At 53.1% G+C, this 18,805-nt stretch overlaps 2 protein-coding genes across 4 annotated transcripts; both read left to right on the forward strand.

Annotated features, from left to right (window-relative positions):
• Positions 1-385: 385 nt before the first annotated feature.
• UBOX5 (U-box domain containing 5) lies at positions 386-16,616 on the forward strand. Of its 3 annotated transcripts, none has more exons than XM_085059472.1 (5): positions 386-487; positions 9,000-9,096; positions 10,229-11,405; positions 13,786-13,947; positions 15,812-16,616. In XM_085059472.1, exons 2-5 carry the CDS (start codon positions 9,043-9,045, stop codon positions 16,024-16,026), a joined length of 1,608 nt encoding a protein of 535 aa, XP_084915598.1. In that variant the 5' UTR covers positions 386-487; positions 9,000-9,042; the 3' UTR covers positions 16,027-16,616. The 3 variants fall into 3 exon arrangements, with proteins under 3 accessions (XP_084915598.1, XP_084915596.1, XP_084915599.1); XM_085059470.1 differs by having other exon boundaries at positions 406-497; XM_085059473.1 differs by having other exon boundaries at positions 409-467.
• Positions 406-6,963, forward strand: FASTKD5 (FAST kinase domains 5). The gene is made up of 2 exons (XM_085059469.1): positions 406-497; positions 4,356-6,963. The coding sequence occupies exon 2, from the start codon at positions 4,395-4,397 to the stop codon at positions 6,777-6,779; it is 2,385 nt and encodes a 794-aa protein (XP_084915595.1). The 5' UTR covers positions 406-497; positions 4,356-4,394; the 3' UTR covers positions 6,780-6,963.
• Positions 16,617-18,805: the final 2,189 nt, after the last annotated feature.

Consider the following 18,805-nt stretch of genomic DNA (forward strand, 5'->3'; position numbering starts at 1 on the left):
CCATGTTGAGGGACACCTTCCACCATCCCAGGTTGCTCCAAGCCCTGTCCAACCTGGCCTGGCACACTTCCAGGGATGGGGAAACCACAGCTTCTCTGGGCAGCCTGACCAGGAGGGTGGTGAGGCACTGGCACAGGCGCCCACAGCTCCCCCTCGCAGCCCCGGGGAGCCGGGGCGGTATCTGGCGGGTGGCGGGGCTGGGCTGCGGCTCAGTGCCCACGGCGCTCCAGGCTCCCCTCAGCTCCCCTCAGCGCGCCCGGGGCAGCCATGGCAGAGCCACGTGACTCCGCCGCGTCACGTGAGCGGGCGGGAGGGGCTCGCGCCGCTGACGCCACCCGCCGGCCGCGCGCGCGCGCGCGCTGGGAGCCGGAAGCGGCGTCACCGCCGCGCGACCGGAAGCGGCGGGAGGAGGCGAAGGGGGCAGCAGGAGGAGGAGGAGGAGGAGGCGGTGGAGCGGCAGCGGCCCGGCGAGCCCCGGCGAGCCCCGGTGAGCCCCGGTGAGTCCCGCCAGGCCCGGCGAGCCCCGGCCCCTTCCCCTGCACCTTCTCATCCCCGCTCCCCTTCCTCTTCCCTTGTCCCCATCCTCTGCCCCCTGCCCGCGCCGCCCCCTCAGCCGGCAGGGCCTCCCGTCCTGCCCCGGGCTGCACTGCCCCAATATGTGTATGTATGTGTTTATATGGTATGTGTCCGTACGTGCAGCCATAGCGGTGAGTAGCGGGACTGCGGCTTCCAGCCCTGTCCGCAGTGCTGCCCGGGAGCCCCGGGAGAGGGGAATTGCACCGGGACAGGGGAATTGCTCCCAGGGCTGGAGCCGCTCTGCTCTGCAGCCAGGCTGGGAGAGCTGAGGGTGTTCCCTGGAGAACAGAAGGCTCTGGGGAGACCTTCCAGCCCCTGCCAGTGCCTAAAGGGGCTCCAGGAGAGGTGGAGATGGAGCTGGGATAAGGAATGGAGTGACAGGACAAGGGGGAATGGCTGCACATTAATGGAGGGCAGGGTTAGGTGGGATATTGGGAGGGAATTCTTGGCTGTGAGGGTAGAGGGTCTCTGGCACAGGGTGCCCAGAGAAGCTGTGGTGCCCCTGGATCCCTGGAAGTGTCCAAGGCCAGGCTGGACAGGGCTTGGAGCAACCTGAGATAGTGGAAGGTGTGGAATCAGATAATCTTTAAAGTCCTTTCCAACTCAGCCCATTCTGTGATCTTAAAAAAGAATGAAAAAACACAAACAAACCAAAAAGCGACAATTTTGTGCCCTGACATCATAACCAGCTGGGGGAAGAAAATCCCTTTTCTGTTGCTCTCCTCTCCAGCTGTGGCACAGGAGTTCACCTCAGGCTGTTGCCAAAATAAGCTGTTTTATCCCCATCATTTCATGCCCTGCTCATTCCTCACACATCCTGAGGAGATTCCCTCTGTGGTTTGACACAGCAGCACGGGATGAGGGATTTCCAAAAACCCCCTCTGAGTGTTCCAGAGGGAGCAAAAGCCCTGACAGCATTTTGGGATGCACCAATATCCCCTTCCACAGGGCTGATCCCCTGGGGTGGGTGTCATCCCTCTGGGAATGTCCTTTTCCAGGTGTTTAGCCCTGCTGAGCTGTGACACTCAAACAGAGGTGTTTCCAGGCCTGAACAGCTCCTCAAAGTGCATTCCCAGCCTGCAGGGCCCAGCTCCAGAATTCCCAGGCTCACTGGAGCTGCTGGAAGTGAAAATCCTGGAGAGACTTGCCCAGAGGTGGGAAGGAGTTTGGCTGTGTTGGGATGTGAAGTGGGAAGGCTGATTGCTCAAGGTGAAGAGAGGCAAATCGAGGGAAGGTGTGGGTGGAGCTGGGAGAGAAATGGGGTGGAAACTGGAAAGATCACAAAGATTTGGGCAAAATCATGGAAAAATCACTTGGAGCAGCCTGTTACCTTTGAGGGTGCTTGGAATTGTCTTTTCCCATCCCAACCTCGCTCCCCTGTGCGTGGTCTTCTCTTTTTTGCTGGATTTGGAGCAAAGGAGGAGAGGAGCCATCTCCTTCCTGCCTGGATTCCCAAATGTGTCACAGCTCCACAGTCGATCCGGGGAGGATATTCTTAGCAGCACGCGGCGCTCGCCTTCGGAGCCTTCAGGCTTTGATTCCCTGGCTTTGAAGTGGGGCTATTGTTGCTGGGAGGGTTTCTGGGAGCAGCACTGCTGGCTTTCCTAGGGAGTATCACCTTTCACAGCAGAGAGAAGTTGGTTTATATAAATAACCTGTCTTTTGTTGGTAGAAAAATAGATGAAGATACTCAAAGCCGAGTAAGACAAGGAAATCTCAGGGAAAGCCTTGCCTGGATAAACCTCCTCTCATTCAAGATGATTTTTGGAGCTTGATCCAACCCCTCTAAGGGTCCTTCAGGACAAGCTCTGTGAGGTGCTAGAGGAGATGTTGGAGCTTGGAAATCCAGCTCTTGGCTCGGGTTTTCCTGTCCAGTCTCTGAGGGAGCTTTTCCTTTCCCTGCTCCCCCGACAGGGAGGAAGGGACAGAGTCTCTTCTGCCTGGCACGATGTGACTTCTCATGCTGGGGGACAGTTATGGCCTGGGAACAGCCTGAGGCCTGTGGGCAGAGCCTGATCTGCCCCTGGGGCTGCCTCAGGGTGTGTGGAGATACAGATAAGATGCCCAGTGAGCTGCTGACCAGCTCACAATGTTTACTGATCGTCTCAAAAACACAGATGGCCTCTCTTGTACTCTCCTCCTTGCATCTCCCCAGATCTACATTTCCATTTGCCTTTTTTTTTTTTTTTTCCCCCCAGAGCGTCCTGTTCTCCACCCCAGTTGGTTTTCTCAGCTCTCTGCTGGGGTGGTTTTTGCTCCCTCTCTGAGTGATGTTTGCTACCTCCAAGCTCTGTCCAGGGGGCAGAGGATGTGAGATGTCCTCATCTGTTTCTCAGGTTTCCCAGAGAAGCTGTGGCTGTCCCTGGATCCCTGGAAGTGTCCAAGGCCAGGCTGGACAGGGCTTGGAGCAGCCTGGGATAGTAGAAACTGTCCCTGCCCATGGCCAGGGGGTGGGACTGGATCACCTGATGGATCATGGGAGATGTGGAGATCCTTACACTCCAAAAAAATCCAGTTTATGCTCAGCCAGAGCTGCATGTGAGCCCCGTCCTGCTGTCCTGCTCACACCCCCCAAACCCACACTCCACCCCACCTCTTCTGCCCCAAAGTGCCCGTTTTGCTGCTGCAGAGCTGATTTTGCCCACACTGACTCCACATCTTGCTCCATCCCTAAGCAGGAAGCTGTGGCTACAAGCAGAGCTCCCAGGGGTGTCCGTGAGGATTTATTTCCCTGCGTGAGGAGCACAAAATCTGTTGCAGTGGCAGTGTCTCTGCCAGGCCTTGCCTTTCCTGATTGCCCAGCTCCCTGTGGTACTGAGGGATTTTAAGGACGTGGATAACACCTGTGTGATGGATTTTGGGTGGGATGAGGATGTGCTACACAGCATTGACCCGGTGCTTTGTTTTTTTAATCAGCATCTGAATCGTGGTGAACAGGGCTGGTTTGGCAGCCAGTGCAGGCTGGCAGCACTCAGCTGGACTCCTACGGATTTCTCATCCTCACCCTCCGAGCTGTAGCTGCTTTAGGCAGGAGTTAGGAAGGCACCAGCCATTTTTAAGCACCCTAAAACTCTGGGAAACACTCCCAAATGTGAAGCCTAAAGCTCTGTTCCCAGTGGTTCTCAACCCAGGATGTAGCATTGTGTAATTATTTATGTTACTTCTCCCCTGCTCTTCCCCCACTTCTCTCTGGGCCACATTTTTTCTTTCCTCCAATCTCCATCTGCAGGTTCTGGGCCAGTTTTCACTCTCTGCACTGGTTTTGTGGAGATTTTGCTCCACATCCTTTCTCTGGGTGCAAAGGGCAGTGTGGCACCCTGGATATTTGGACAACTTCTCAGGTGGTGGTCATTGATTCAGATCATGATGACCAAAGCAGCAGAATGCTCTGTTTGAACACATAAAGTCTCTTGAAGCTGCAGCTCTACTGCAAAAACACATTTTCATTGTTCAGACTGAAAGACAAGCAGCTTGGGTCTCTTAGAAATGAAAAAACGATGAATTTTTTTTTCTTAACTCTCCTAGTCTGTGCCAGGTTTCTTGTGTCTGCTGAGTAGCAGGTCACGCCTGACTGCCTTCTGCTCCAACCTCAGGTCACCTGGGTGTTTGTCCTGAGCTGCCTTTGCATGAGGTGACCTTCCATAGTGGCTTTGCAGGGACCCAGCTGCCCTGGCCAGGGGGAGCAGCAGCACCACCTCCCTGTGGGTAGCATAAAGGATTGATTGAAGCATGCTGCCTGTGAGGTGGAGGCCAATGACTCTCCGTCTGCCCTTTTTCAGTACCTGGAAGCAGTTCTGAGCCCCAATAAGTTGAGATCCATGGCTACAGTGCTAATGTGCCGAAGATTCCCCAGGCTGAGCAGGGTGACAGCGTTTTCGACCACAGCCAAGCACAAGGCCAAGCGTGGAAGCAGCAAAAGCAAGAAAGAAAAGCAAGATAAACCAGGAGCAGCCAACAGTGGGACTGAATCTGGGGCTACAATCCAGCTGCTGAAGCCACAGGACTACAGGGTGTTGTACAATCCAGCTGCCTATGCCAAAGGCAGGGCTGGCTCCCAGCAGCACGGGGATAGGGACAGCAGCCAGGCCCTCGGTGACGTGGTCACCAGCCCTGGCACCCCTCAGGCTCCACAGATGTTCCCTACTGCCTCTTCCCAAGCTTTGCCACCCCTCAGGAATGCCAAGCCCAAGTCCAACCCGCTCCTCAAGCAGACCTTCTTGGCCATGCTGTACAAGGAGGAAGCAGAGAAGGAAAAACAGGAGGTGCACAACTCCAAGGAGGATCCCCGCGTGTTCCAGAAGGGGAGGCCTGAGTACAGATCTCTCAGCTGTGACAGTGCTGAGCCAGCAGTGACCCTCCCTGCAGAGGAAGGGGACTCCATTTTACAGAATGTGGCCACCTGTGAGGGCAGCCCAGGAATCCTCACGGATTATTTCCTCAAGCTGAGCCGTTTGTCAGCGGAGCGACGCGCGGCGCTGGTGTCTGATGCCAGGTTCAGTGCCCTGTGCCACCATGCTGTCACGGCCATCAGGCAGTTCAGCACCCCAGATCTCATCCAGATTCTAAAGGCTTGTGTCCCTTTGGCCATGCCAGCCTGCCACCCCCTGCTCGACGCGTGTGAGGTCGAGTTCTGCCGGCGGGCGTGGGACATGGAGCTGGAGCAGCTGCTGCTGGTGGCGGATTGCTGGCGCTGCCTGGAGCGTGCCGTGCCTTCCTACCTAGGCATTCTGTTCAGCTATGCCAACCTGCACTGGAAAGACCTCACCTTGCCCCAGTTTGTGCAGCTCCTCTACATCATCGGGGAAGGCCGGAGGTCGCCCGCGGACTTGGAGCAGAAGGTGGAGAGCATGATCCTGAGGCACTTGGACGCCTTCACCTTGGAGGAGCTGGGTGCCATCTGCTTGGGGCTCTTCAAGTCCCTCAGTGACATCTCTGAGCACGTCATGAAGAAGATTGCAGACAGGGTGGCCCTGCAGATGGAGGACATGAGCACCTATGCCTTGGTGAACGTGCTCAAGATGCTGCGCTACACTCGCCTGGACCACCTGCCCCTCATGAGGGAGCTGGGGAGGGTGATTCCTGCTCGGATTCCCACCACAAACATCCAGGGCATCATGCACATCGCTCTGTCTTACTCATCCCTGCACTTCTTTGACGAGGATGTTTTGGCTGCTGTAGCCACCTCATTGCCTTCCAAGGTGTCCTACTGTCGGAGCAAAGATGCTGCCAAATTCCTGTGGTCGTTTGGGTGCCTGGACTATGAACCTCCCAATGAGGAGGAGTTTTATTCCAGCCTGATAAAGCAGCTGCATGCAAAACTCCATGAATTTAGGAAGTTTCCAGAGCATCTCCTTACTGCTCTGCTTGGCCTGGCATTTGTCAAACGCTTCCCAGAGGACCTGATAGATTTTGCTTTGAGGGAGGAGTTTGTCCAGAAAACCAGAGACAGCAAATATGACCTCTACAAGGACCTGTTCACCCTTGGTAAGAGTGTTGAAATCGAGTGCCCGACCTACCAAGGCAGCCGCCTCCCACCTCAGCTTTGTCAGGAGTTCACTGAGATGACCCTGAGCTTTGCAGAGCAGGAAATCTATGTCAGGCCTGAAATTGTGGAAGCCACATGCCTCCTCGAGAGCATGTTGGGAGGCCCTGAGTATGTGAAGAACCACATGATTTTGCCTCACACCAGGACCAGCGACCTGGAGGTGCGTTTGGCCATGGATGGACATCCCATCCCTTTCAACTGCAAGCGTCCTGTGGCAGCCAAGAAGCTGAAAGACATGGGAGTTAGTCTGACAGATGATTTAATGTCTCAGCTCATAAAAGGGAGAGCTCATAGCCAGTCTCCCGTGGAAGTGGAAAATGAAGCCAGAATCCCCGGACAGGAGAGAGGGGATGCAGCAGGCACATTGTGCTTGGGTGGAGGTGCCAAATCCCAGCTTGAGCCTAAAGCAGGGCACTGGCAGCCTCAGGAAGTGAGGCTGGCACTGCAGGTGTCCAACAGGAACCATTTCTGCTATGGCTCCAAGAGGCTGCTGGGGCTGCACTGCCTGAAGCGACGGCAGCTGAGGCTGCTGGGCTACGTGGTGGCGGAGATTCCCTTCTGGGAGTGGTTCCCTCTGCTCAAGCGCACGCGCTCCGAGAAGCTCAGCTACCTCCACTACAAAGTGTTCTGCCCAGCACTGCTCACCAGGGCTGGCTAGTGGGGGCAAGGGCTTGCCCACAGCCTCCCCAGTGCAGGCTGGGTGCTGGTTAAAGTGGTCTCTCAGATTTTGGCAGGTGCTCTGTGTGGCCATTTCTGCTCTGGTGACATCTGTACTTACTGTGCTCTCCTTTTGTACCCAGATCCTCAAATGCTTCCACCACAAATAAAACCCACTAATGGTTTGTTTTTCTCTGTGGTTGCTTCTTTCTCTGTCCTAAATGAGAGTGGTTGGATTTGGTGCCTCTGTGAGAGAAGGAACAGAGGATGTTTAGTCATGAGGCTGAGCTGAGGGCCTGGAACACACAGAGTTATTTTCTCGTGTTTCCATCCCTGTGGAGCTGGGGATGAGAGCACAGCAGAGATTTCTCCTTTAGGATCTGGGTGTGAGCAGGATGGAACGTGGATACTCAGTGGGACTGAGGGTTGGGGTGCTCTGACCTCAGGACATCCATTCCATGCTCCAATTTGGTGTCCACCATGCACATTCCTTATGGCAGCAGCTCCACAGTCCCATGCAGGACACCAGCAAGGCATGTGGTGATGAACTCCAGGCCAGCCTGGTTTGAAATTGCTTTTCCAAAACCACCGAGGAATTTTTTCAGGTCTGTGTTTCACTGCCTCAGTCCAAAGATCTTTGTTCAGCTTAGGGAAGGCACACACTGAAGAGAGAGGAAAAAAACAGAGCCATTTATAAAAGCAACTCAGTGACTCAACTTTTGCCAGGAGATTTGTAGCAGAGTCTTTCAGCAGAAAGGAGTGCAGTGACTTGGAAATGCAGAATAATCCATTTTCTTACTGAGGTGTAGAAACTGGAAAAATTAACCTGAGTTGTTTAAGTCTCTCAGGGTCACAATCAGGTAGGAGAAAATCCTATAAAATAGCCATGTAGAGCCCCTCATTTTGCAGTTTTCAGCCCAAAAAAGAAGTGTGAAGAGAGAAAGACAGGGTGAGAATCTTGAGTTTTCCTGAGGAAGGGAGCAAGGAGAGTTGGTTTGCTATTTTTCATAACACCAGTGCTGAGGGCCAAGTGAATCTACCAAGTGGTAAAATGAACCAAAAAGAGCAGTTTTGAGGCACAGCCTGTGGGTGCCAAAAGTCAGAGCAGTTTAAAAGCCTCTTTGAACAGTTCCACACTGGCAGCCCAGTTCTGGAAAGCTCTCCGACTTAGCCAGGAAAGCACTATTGGAGGAGAGTTGTTGTGTGCTTGTCCTGCTCCTTGAGGAGCAGGAATTGCTCCTGATGGCTGCCAGACCAAATTTTGGGATAGAAGGGCTGCTTCACCTGGCTGTTCCTCTTGTAAGGCTCACATCTGCTTCATTCAAGGCATTGTAACCAAGCTCTGCTCTCTGCAGGTGTGATCAATTCTGTGTTGGGTTGAGTTTTATCTGTGGGATTTGTGCCATGAATTCCACCTTTCTCCTTCCAGATGCAGTACAGGCAGCTCATTAACTCTGCCTTTCCAACGTGCCCCCAGAAGGCCAATTTCATTTGGGCTGAACCAACAGATCAGTGGAAAATCATTAAAGAGCTGCTTGTTCTTGAAGGAGGCAGCGAGTCCCTGATTTGCAAGGTTGCCCAGGGCAGTGGCATTTTAAAGCTGGGGTTAACAAGAGGTTAAAGCTCTCACCTCACAGATAATTTCATTCTTAAAAGGGATCTGAGAGAGCCAATTCCAGCCCCATTTTTTTTTTCAATGGGAAAGAAGGTGTGTTCACTTGAGTTTCTTTAATGAAGGCTGGCAGAAGAATCAGCTTTTGGTGTTCAGATCCCAGACATCTCCCTCAGAGCTATTCCGTGCCCTCTGCTCCCTTGGAGTTATTTAACACCAATTATTAATATTTGTGGTTAATCTTGAATCACTGTGACAGCCTCATGGGCTGTGCTGGTGCTTTACTACACCTACAAAATTCCTGCATCTTTGATAAACCTTCAGATCTAATTGCTGGTCTCTCCATAGGTGGTTTTAGTTAAAATAGCCATTTTCTCTTGGATTTTGCTCCATAGGTTCACTAATAAATATTAATATGATTTTTTTTTCTCTCAATCACATCTCTCCACCACATTCATTTGGGTTTATATTGGCTTCACCTCCTGGACTCAGATCTGAGCTGCATTTTTAGGAATTCCCAAACCTGTAACTCACCTGGGCTCCAAAACATCTGATCCTCTTCACTGCTCACGGATATTCACTTCCTTTATTTTTAATTTTTCTTCCAAGCTGACTCTGATGCTCCGCAAGTGACCTCTCTCCAGCTGCCAAGATGGTAATAAACGTCTGTCTCCCGCAGTTCAAGCCAAGAATTCACTGCAACAAGGTAAAGTAGTGATGTGGGGGAATGGAAGGGATGGAGGGATTAGGTGGAATTGTCTTGGGAAGGGCTTGTTCACTGTTCCTCTGGGATAATCAGCATCACAGCTCTGATGTGGCACATGCTAAATACTGGAGGGAAAAGCCCTAATTTTGCAGCATGTCATAACCAGACAACATTATGTGCTTCTGAGTATGTGTTCTTTGACTTGAGATGCCTTTTTCCCTGCAATATTCCAGCTTTCTACTGTCTGTTTTCACTCAGCACATCAGAATCTCTTAAGAAACTCAGCTTTCATTCAAAGCTGTTTTTCAATTGTAAGTTTCCACACCAACTCACCACCAAATCCAAGACAGCCTTGGATTTGTAAATGTTGTGCTGCAAACTGGAATTTTTTGTGGAGAGACCCAGCCATGCCAGGGAGGTTTGGCGTGATTATCATGATCAACACCATATTAAACAGGTGGAACACATAGATTTTCCTTGGTTTTGTCTGTCCATTCAGCAAGTGTTGTAGATTTCTTAGGCCATGGGGCTTCCAAGGAAGGGAATGGGTCAAGTCAGTCTGGCCAGGAGTGGAGCAGAGGGTCAGATTGGATGCTCTGGGAGACCCAGCCTGGTGTGATGGATCTCCTCAGGGATGGGTGGGGTGTATCCCAGAGGTTCCTCTGGCATCCTGTAACTGTGATTCCAAGTGCCTTTTCACACAGTGGGATAAGTTGGCAAAAAGAAAATCAGGAGACTCCCATCTGAAAAGGGAGAGTGAAAGAGAGAAAGACTCTCATCTCCCCCACACTCATCTTCTGCTCCCAGCCACCCTCTCCCCCTTGATTTATTTCACTGACACAGCCGAAATCACAAACTCTCCCTGATTTTCCACTCTTCCAGGAGGTAAATCAGCTCTGCACAGGGTGACAGAGGGTGCAGGAGGAGGGGATGGTAGCACATGGCTGGAGGAGGGTGGCAGTGGATCTGCTCTGCCTTGGAGCAGGGATCTCCTGCCTGCTCTGAGCTTCTCATCAACCTCAGCCGTGTCTCCTGGTTGATGTCACCTTGAGAATCTATGGAAGTGCTCATGAAAGCAGCTTCCCTTTATTTCCCTGTTCCAAACTAACCCCAGTTTCATCCTGGCCCTCAGATCTCTGCTGATGGCTACGAGGTGGAGAACCTGATCTCCGAGGACCTTGCTAGGAGGAACCGCGGCTTCCGCAGCGAGTATTTCATCAAACCCCCAGTCCATGTCACCATCTCCTTCCCCTTCAACATCGAGATCTGCAGGATCAACATCGACATCTCCTCTGGGGGCTACCAGACCTTCTCTGGGCTGGAAGTTTACACCTCTACCTCATGCAACAAAACCTCTTGGCAGAGCCCTGAGGGGCAGTGCTCAGGTCTGGCCGGGCAGCCTGTGTCGGACAAGGACACCTTCACCCTGGTGGGCAAAGCTGTCTTAAAAAATCAAAGCAAAGTGACTTTCGGCCACAGAGGCTTCAAGCCGAGGCCTCCCTTCCATCAGATGGAAAATGTCTTCTCCTACCCCGGCTCTGTGTCTCAAGACCTCTGGAACAAAGGGCCAGCCTCGCTCAGCAACGTGTCCCACCTAAAAATCTGCATCACCCACGTGGCCGGGGGAGGCCTGCCCAGCATCAAGAGGTTGGAGGTGTGGGGACAACCTGCCAAGTCCTGTCCACAGGAGGTGATTGAGGGTGTCTTCCAGGTGGCCTCCCAGTTCCTGGCCCAGGATGTGGGCAGCCTCAAACCAGAGCTCTGGACGCCGATGGAGAGCGACTGCGTCCCCTTCAGTGCCAACGAGCAGCAGACCCTCCACAAGCTGGTGGATGTTGTCCAAGACATCCCTGAAGAATTCCTGGACCCCATCACTCTGGAGATCATGACTTTACCCATGCTCCTGCCCTCTGGGAAGGTGATTGACCAGACCACTCTGGAAAAATGCAACCGGAGCGAGGCGTCTTGGGGCAGAGTTCCCAGCGATCCCTTCACGGGTGTGGCCTTCAGCCAGCACTCACAGCCCCTACCTCACCCCACCCTCAAGGCCAGGATAGATCACTTCCTGCTGCAGCACAGCATCCCTGGCACCAACCTGCTGGGCAGGGCTCACACCTCGGAAAGCCTGGTGCCCTCCTCCATCACCATGTCTTCTCTGAAAAGGAAAATGGACTGCATGGATCAGGGCTCCCTGCAGCCACCCTATTTTTCTGCTACAAACTTACTTGTCACGGCTACCTCAGAGAACAGTGCTAAAAAAATGAAAACTGACAGTGACTCCCACTTGATCCAGATGGACTGTTCCACAGGTATCGTGGCTCCCCAAGTCACCTCTGTTCCTTGAGTGTTGTGACAGCCCCAGGCTGGGGTTTCAAATCAGGACAAATCCAGTACAAGTTCCCATCCCACCTCTAGGCAGCTTCCTGGCTGTATGTGGCTGTTGATGGGTGTGGTGGAGCTGGGTCGTTTAATTCACCACTCGTGTTCCCTGCTTAGTGTTTCACACTTGTTTGCTCAGGTCACCCTGTTCCCCTTCTAGTTTGGATTCCCTTTCTCCTCCTTCCATGTGGAGACAACATTTTTCTCACCATCTCAGTCTGAAGTTTCTTTTTCCAGGGTGATTTATTGTGTCCTGCAAAAACAGGAAAAGAAGTGTCTGGTGGTGCAGTGGTGATGGCACGGGGAATCCTGGCTGTGTGGATGTCACCATGAGGAGGGAGGTGGGAAGGAAAGCAGGAATGTTCCCCACTCCTGGAACAACTCACAGCAAGGGAATTGCAGGGAGGAGGGACTGGGAGAGACCTGCACAGGGTTTGCAGGTGGTTAAAGCAGAAAACGTGGTGGAGACTAAATTAGGCAAGAGATGTGACTTGTGGCTGGAGGGGAAGGGAATGGGCACTGGTTTCCCTTTATTAATGCTTTTCTCAGTAACCTGGTAGCAGCACTGCTGAGGATGCAAAATATTCTCCAGGTCTGGAGAAAAGGAAGCCCAGGTGGGAACTTCTTGATCTCAACAACTCCCTGACAGGAGGGTGCAGCAGGTGGGGTTGGGCTCCAGGGAAAAAGGGACAGGAGGGAACAGGAGTTGCACCAGGGAAGGTTTAGGTTGGATATTGAGAAGAATTCCTTCATGGAAAGGGTTGTCCAGCCCTGGCACAGCTGCCCAGGGCAGTGGTGGAGTCCCCATTCCTGGAGGGATTTAAAACCCGTGTAGATGTGGGGACAAAGGTGTAAATCCAGGTCTCTGGGTATCTTGTGCTTGGCCCTCTAGGCAGGTAAGCCCTGTTTCCTGGTCTTCTCTGACCTAGTGGTGTGTGACATGCCAAAAGGTGACCCAGAGCTGCTGGGACCTGTCAGTGCCTTCACCCTTCTCCCAAACTGCCCCAAAATGGGAGGACAAAGCTCAGGTGGCCATTTGGTTTTAAACAAATCCTTTGGTTGAAAATCATTTATATCATGTACCAGTAAGAGTAGGGAGAAGCCAGACTGCTGTGATCCCTCAGCCTAGAGCTCATTCCCTGCTTTAGGAGGAATCTTTGGTTATTTTGGTGGTGGAGGTGTGTAACAGCTCCCCCCAGGATGTGCCCCAGCCCCACAGGTCCTGGAGCTCCCGGGGAAGCCGTGTCCATACATAAATAACAACAGTGCTCAGCCCACGGAGCTCGTGCTTCACTGGATCATCAGCCTTGATTGGTGGAGCAAATGTGCAGCACCAATTCCGAGCTCTTCCTTTGGGAGATGGATTTAACAGGATTAGTGATGCAGACAACATTCTCTTAATGCTTTGTCTTAATGAACGCCGTCGGTGCTGCACAGGGCAGCACTGCAGGGAGGTCCAGCCCTGGCCCTGGGGCTCAGAACTGGGACAGAGAGGGAAAAACAAGATTTTATTAATGGTTTAAATGTTCTCCGTGAGCTGCGTGGAGCAAGGCTGGGAGCACTGGGCTGGGATCATCGGGAGCTGGCTGACGGAGTGCCTGGGGCTCCAGGGATAAACAGCTTCCTGGGTTATTTGGAGTTTTGCCCTTTTTCAGCCCTGCAGACTTCCACAACTCCCTGAAAGGAGGGTGCAGCCAGGTGGGGGTCAGGCTCTGTTGCCAGGGAACAAGAGGAAATGGTCTTAAGTTGTGCCAGGAGAGGTTTATGTTGGACATTAGAGAAAATTTCTTCATGGAAAGGGATCTTCAGCTCTGGCACAGGCCGCCCATCCCTGAAGGGGTTTAAAAGCCATGTGGATGTGGCACTTGGGGACCTGATTTAGTGGTGGCCTTGGCAGTGCTGGGTTAAGGGTAGGACTGGATGATCCTGCAGGGCTTTTCCAACCTAAATTATTCTGATCCTATATGAGTTGGCACTGGGATATCAAGTGAATGTCAGGTTGTAACCCATAGGGCATTCCACCTTTAGCACCCAAAGGAGACGAGGCACTCCATCCCCATCCCAGCCCCCTGGTGGGGAAAAGACAACTCTCAATAAAATAAGTGGCAGAACTCCTAAAATCCTCCAGGATTCAGAGCCAAGGCAGGATTTCCATCACACATCCTTTTTTTCCCAGCATCTAATTCTCGATCTTTTTTGAGAAGATCGAGAAGACAGAGACTTGTCTTTGTTCACCTGGTCTCTGTGTTTCCCTTTGCAGGTCTGATCTGTTTCCCTTTGCAGACCTGATTTCTGTGTTTCCCTTTGCAGATCTGGTGTCCCACGAGCAGAAGCTGTCAGAGAGCTTGGACACTGCCCTGACCTCGGCTCTCAGCTCCATGCCCTCGTTCACGGCCAAGCTGATGAAGAGCCAGCAGCAGGCTCCAGGAGAAGGGGGCTGCAGCAGTTCCTGGAGTGTGGGCACAGTCCTTGGTGAGCAACAGGCACCTCTGGATCACCTTTGGGAGCTGCAGGAGAGCTGGGGCTGGGTTAACAGGGAGCACTGTGCAGCCTCTTCAGACCACACAGTATTATATATTCCATATAAAAATATTACATTGTCACCAACAAACTTTACTTCACAAGCCTTGCCCCCATCTCAGCAATTTTGATGGTTAATTCTCCCACTGAGGCAGGTTAGACCTTGCTGGTCCCCAAAAGGTGTGGGATGTTGTCTATGCTCAGTCAGAGCACGAATTCCGTGATTGTCCCTTGTTCTTGGCTGTCACTTATCAGTGCTGCCCAGGCATGATCCGGGATGTGTTGTGCCTGGATGCAGTGCTCAGCCTGCTCCAGGTCAGTCCAGGCTGTTCCCAGAGCTCTGCAATTCAGGCTGAGTGGTTCAGTGTTGCTCCTGAGCTGTGTGGAGCGAGCTGGGAGCTGCCATGTGGGTGGGTCTGGAGGTGCTGCTGGAGAGGTGCAAATCCTGTGGCCTTCCAGTGCTTAAAAGGGCCTTAGAAAAAAGAGGGAGAGCAACTGTTTACACAGGGAGATAATGACAGGACAAGGGGGAGTGTTTGTAAACTAAAAGAATAGGTGTAGATGGGATACTGGGGAGAAATCCTTCCCTGTGAGGGTGGGGAGGCCCTGGCACAGGTTGCCCAGAGAAGCTGTGGCTGCCCCTGGATCCCTGGAAATGTCCAAGACCAGGCTGGACAGGACTTGGAGCAATCTGGGCTAGTGGAAGATGTCCCTGCCATGGCAGGGAGTGGGATGGGATGTGCTTTATGATCCCTTCCAACCCAAACCATTCCATGCTTCTTGAAATACCACACAGCATCTGACCCTGAAGAGGAGCAGGTCACAGCAGCAACATCCCAGCTGTGTGTGCCCAGAATCCCATCAGGACTGAGTGTCCATAATCCAGGCTGCTGAGCCCTCACTGTTTTCCTCCCCCCTGCTGCCCAGCCACACTCATCCCGCTGTGTCTGCATTCCCAAAGTTATTTCTTCGGGGTGCAGGGAACCATTGAGCTTTCAGGTGTCCCTCCACAAGCAAATGCTGGCTTCTCTTCCCCAGGGTGAGGCTGAGAAAGGGTTTCAGAGGGACCAGGTGACCCTGGGGAAGGGCTGTGTCTGTCTGTCTGTCTGTCTGTCTGTGTTTCTGCCTCTCTCCTCTGCCCAAGCAGCTTGTGCTGTTTCACAGTGACACTCAGCTATTAAGCTTTTTCCTGCCCCCTCTGAAATTGCTGCTGTTCAAGAGCTGACTGAGTAGCCCTTGCTGGGTCATGTGTGACAGGAATGCCAAGTGATACCTAAAGCGTTCCACTTGGGAATCGCCGCTTTCAATCCGGTCGGAAAAGCGGGAGGGAGGATGATTTAGTCTCGGTAAAAGTGAAAAGCCTTTTCTTACAGTCATCTGTCCTCAATTAGAAGCCTGATGGTGCGAGTGCTGATGTGATCCATCCCTTTCTGAGCACACCCTGCCCTGGAAGCTGCACCATTCCCTTTCCTTATGGCAATGACAGGAAGCTGGCACAGTCCTGAGTCACAGCTGTGCCCTCGGTCTGCAGGATTTGGGACCCTTGGGCACAGAAGGGATGGCCCAGCCTGGACTTCTCACATTCCCTGCCTAATCCACTTCTCCTATCCCCTTTTTTTATACTCTTGAGCTGTTCCAGGAGAGGTTTAGGCTGGATGTGAGGAGAGATTTCTTCACAGAAGGGGCGATTAGACCTCGGAAGGGGCTGTGGGGGGGGAAGGGGCAGGGAGGTGGTGGTGGTGTTGGATCCCAGGCTGGACTCAATGACCTCAGAGGCTTTTCCAACCTGTTTAATTCTGCACTTCTGGCTTTGCAGAGCACGGCAGGAGCAGCCAGACGCAGGCATGTGCTTCCTGTGGCAAATCCTTCTCCTGCTACTTCAAAGCCGAGCCCGTTTACCAACTCCCCTGCGGGCACCTGGTGTGCCGACCCTGCCTGGCCGAGCGCCAGAAGGCTCCGGCGTCTCCCATCCACTGCGGGAGCTGCAAGAGGGCGGCGGCCACTCACGACGTCAGGAGGGTTCACTTCTGACCCCGAGGCCGCCGGGAGGAGGAGGAGGAGCTGCTGCTATTCCCGGTGTCCGCAGGGATCCGCCGGAGGATCCACCGGGAGAGCCGGAGAGTGGAGAGGACTCGGTCTTGTGCTTCGGAGGAGTGGGGGGTGGGGGGGATAGAGCCGGAGCCTGAGGATAACAAAAGCCATAGCTTCTTTATCAAGGAATATGTATTTATCCAGGACTGGTCTCCAGCACCGCCCCGGGGCTCAGAGGTTTAGCACAGGTGCCTTTCGGAGCAGCTCAGCTTCCCTGCGAGTTCACACCGCGTTTGACCAGCAGCCACCCGGTTGTGGAGCAGGTAAAGTCCTCGTGAGTGACAACACACAAAGCCCCCCTCTGACTTCCTCCCCTTCCCCTCCTCACCCTCCCCTCCAGGAATTCATCCTGGAATCGACAGCGAGAGGCCGTGGTTGAGGTGTGAGGAGCTGGCAGTGATCTCACCCTGCTCATCCAGACTCTTGTAGAAAAGCCATCCCATCCCACCCTCTCGGTTTATGTCGTGTGACCGGCCCAGCTCCTGGCTGGCTGATAGACATTTAAGCCTTAATAAAATGTTTAAAGTCGGGTTCTTCTCTCTGGCTCCTAATTGGTCTCATCCTGGGGCTTAATGATGTCGTGGAGTGAATCTTCTTGGCAGAGGAGGAATAAATGGGCTGGAAAAAGCCAAACCCAGCATGGAGGAGCTGCAGACCTGGGGGGTTCAGAGGGATTGAGACAGACACCTGCACCCCTGGGGCTCTGAGCTTCAGAGAGCTGCTCAGGAAAAAGCCAGACAAAAAACGACTTGGATGTGTTCCCTCCTGGATATGCCAGGCTAAGGTGACATCAAAGGGTTTGTCACCTCTATAACCCCCTGCTGCTGCCACCTAATTGATGTCATGGGCCATAATGAGCCTCCAGCTGACTCAGCTCACCGTGGTCACACCTTTCTTTGCTCTCAAAAGGCACCTGAGCAATGTTTTCATGTTCCTGGCACGGGAAGGAGCTGCTCATGCACTGGAACACAGCTTTATCCTGGCCCCACACTGATCCTGCTCCCTGTCTGCGTCAGCAGGAGTTCACAGCCCGTCTCTGTTGGGAGCAAAAATAGAAAATCACGCGTCTTAAAATAATAAACGCTTGGAAAATAGGCACAAAATTCCTAAAAACCCCATGATTCGGAGGCAGTAAATCCATTTCATTGCAGTGCTGGTGTTGTGTTTGCTATGAGCCATCCTGGGGTGATTCAGCTCTCACACCTCCTCCAGGGAAGAGAGGAGGATGGATGGCTGCCTCTGGATCTCCATCCCCAGAGCCATCACCTTCTCCAGCATTAGCAAAGCTGGGGTGCTTCCAACACAACCCTAAGCTGCTGGTTCTGACAAGTTTCTCCAGTGCCCAAAAGTTCCTTGTGGTGTCCTGACAGTGGGCAGTGATCCAGGTGGGAGTTATCATCTCCCAGATTATGTCCAGGTTCCCTTTGTTCTGCAGGGAGGGACAGGGGTTGGAAGGGATGGGATGTAATTAAAATCACATTTTCATTTTCAGGTGTCCCAGCCCCACACACAGAGGGCTCATCTCCACCTCACAACAGGTTTCTCAGAGCCTTCACTTCCCAATTTCTCCTCCTGCTTAACCCTCTGGGACCCTTGGGCAGGACATGTCACCCACAGTGTCCCCTCTTGCTGTGGATCCAGGGATGAGCTTCTCTCTGCACCATGGAGCTCAGGGAAGGAGCACAGCTGGGTGTGTGAATCCCCCTGCTCCTGGGGCACTGAACCTCTGTGCACCCCGAGGTGATGAGCTGGGTGACACAGAGCCAGGAATTTCCATGGATTCCTCTGCCTGGACCCACAGCAATCCCTCTTCAGCTCCCCTATGGATGCCACCAGCAAATTTATTCCCTATCTTCTCCCTGGGAGATGGGGAATGGCCTTTGATTGTGGCCTGAGCAATTTCCTCTAATGCTGTCCTTCAAGCATTTCCTTGGACAAATCCATCCCCTGTCGGTCAGTGACCTCCTGATGTGACATCCACATCCCAGCAGGATGGATTTGGCCACGGAAATGATCAGAGCAGCTCCACAGCCAATCTTGCCGTTGGCTGTGCTGCCTTTAAAGAGGCATCAAAGCTGTTTTCCAGCTGTCAGGGAAGCAGAGGAGCATCTTTAGCCGAGATGGGAGGGGAGAAGGTGCCTGCTGGGGCAGGAGGTGAAGGATCCTCCTCCCCACCAGCCCTCAGCCATTAGCCCCCTGTCAGCCACGGGGTCACAGTGACAGTGTCGTGCCTGTGACACATCCATTTGAGGAGCATTAGTGCTCCCAGGCACGAGCAGGGAGCTCTCCCTTGCCAGCCTGACCCTCTCCAAGTCCCCAGCACATTGTGTTCAACAAGTTTCTCCTTCCCTGCTGCATCCCCTTCCAGCCGTGGCAAAGGCAGGAAAACGCACAAAACGGTGAAATTCATCCCACTTTCCAACGTCCCCTAATTTACCCTGAAAAAATGCCATCACTCTTATTTATCCTGGTTAAACTTTGGCACTGGGAGTTCTCTGTGCTGCAGCCAAGCAGAGTCACCTTCATCCTCCCTCCTGCCTCCAAAAGGTCTCAGAGACCTCGCTGGGGCTCCACAGCTAACAAAGCTCCTGCTGTTAATGAAGCAAGGGGGAGGTTTAGCTTGGATATGAGGGAAAGTTTCTTCACAGAAAGGTTGTCCAGCCCTGGCTCAGCTGCCCAGAGCAGCAGTGCAGTCCCCAAACCTGAAGGGATTTAAAAT

The sequence above is a fragment of the Lichenostomus cassidix genome, chromosome 4 (genome assembly GCF_008360975.1).
Source record: "Lichenostomus cassidix isolate B80296 chromosome 4, HeHo_3.0, whole genome shotgun sequence".
Classification (NCBI taxonomy): Eukaryota; Metazoa; Chordata; class Aves; order Passeriformes; family Meliphagidae; genus Lichenostomus; species Lichenostomus cassidix.

Excerpts from the sequence above, each read along its gene's own strand:
- UBOX5 (XM_085059472.1), top strand. The coding sequence starts at position 9,043 with ATGGTAATAAACGTCTGTCTCCCGCAGTTCAAGCCAAGAATTCACTGC. Across the intron at positions 9,097-10,228 it reads CAAGAATTCACTGCAACAAG|ATCTCTGCTGATGGCTACGA; the intron begins GTAAAGTAGTGA and ends CCTGGCCCTCAG. Across the intron at positions 11,406-13,785 it reads CCAGATGGACTGTTCCACAG|ATCTGGTGTCCCACGAGCAG; the intron begins GTATCGTGGCTC and ends TTCCCTTTGCAG.
- FASTKD5 (XM_085059469.1), top strand. The coding sequence starts at position 4,395 with ATGGCTACAGTGCTAATGTGCCGAAGATTCCCCAGGCTGAGCAGGGTG.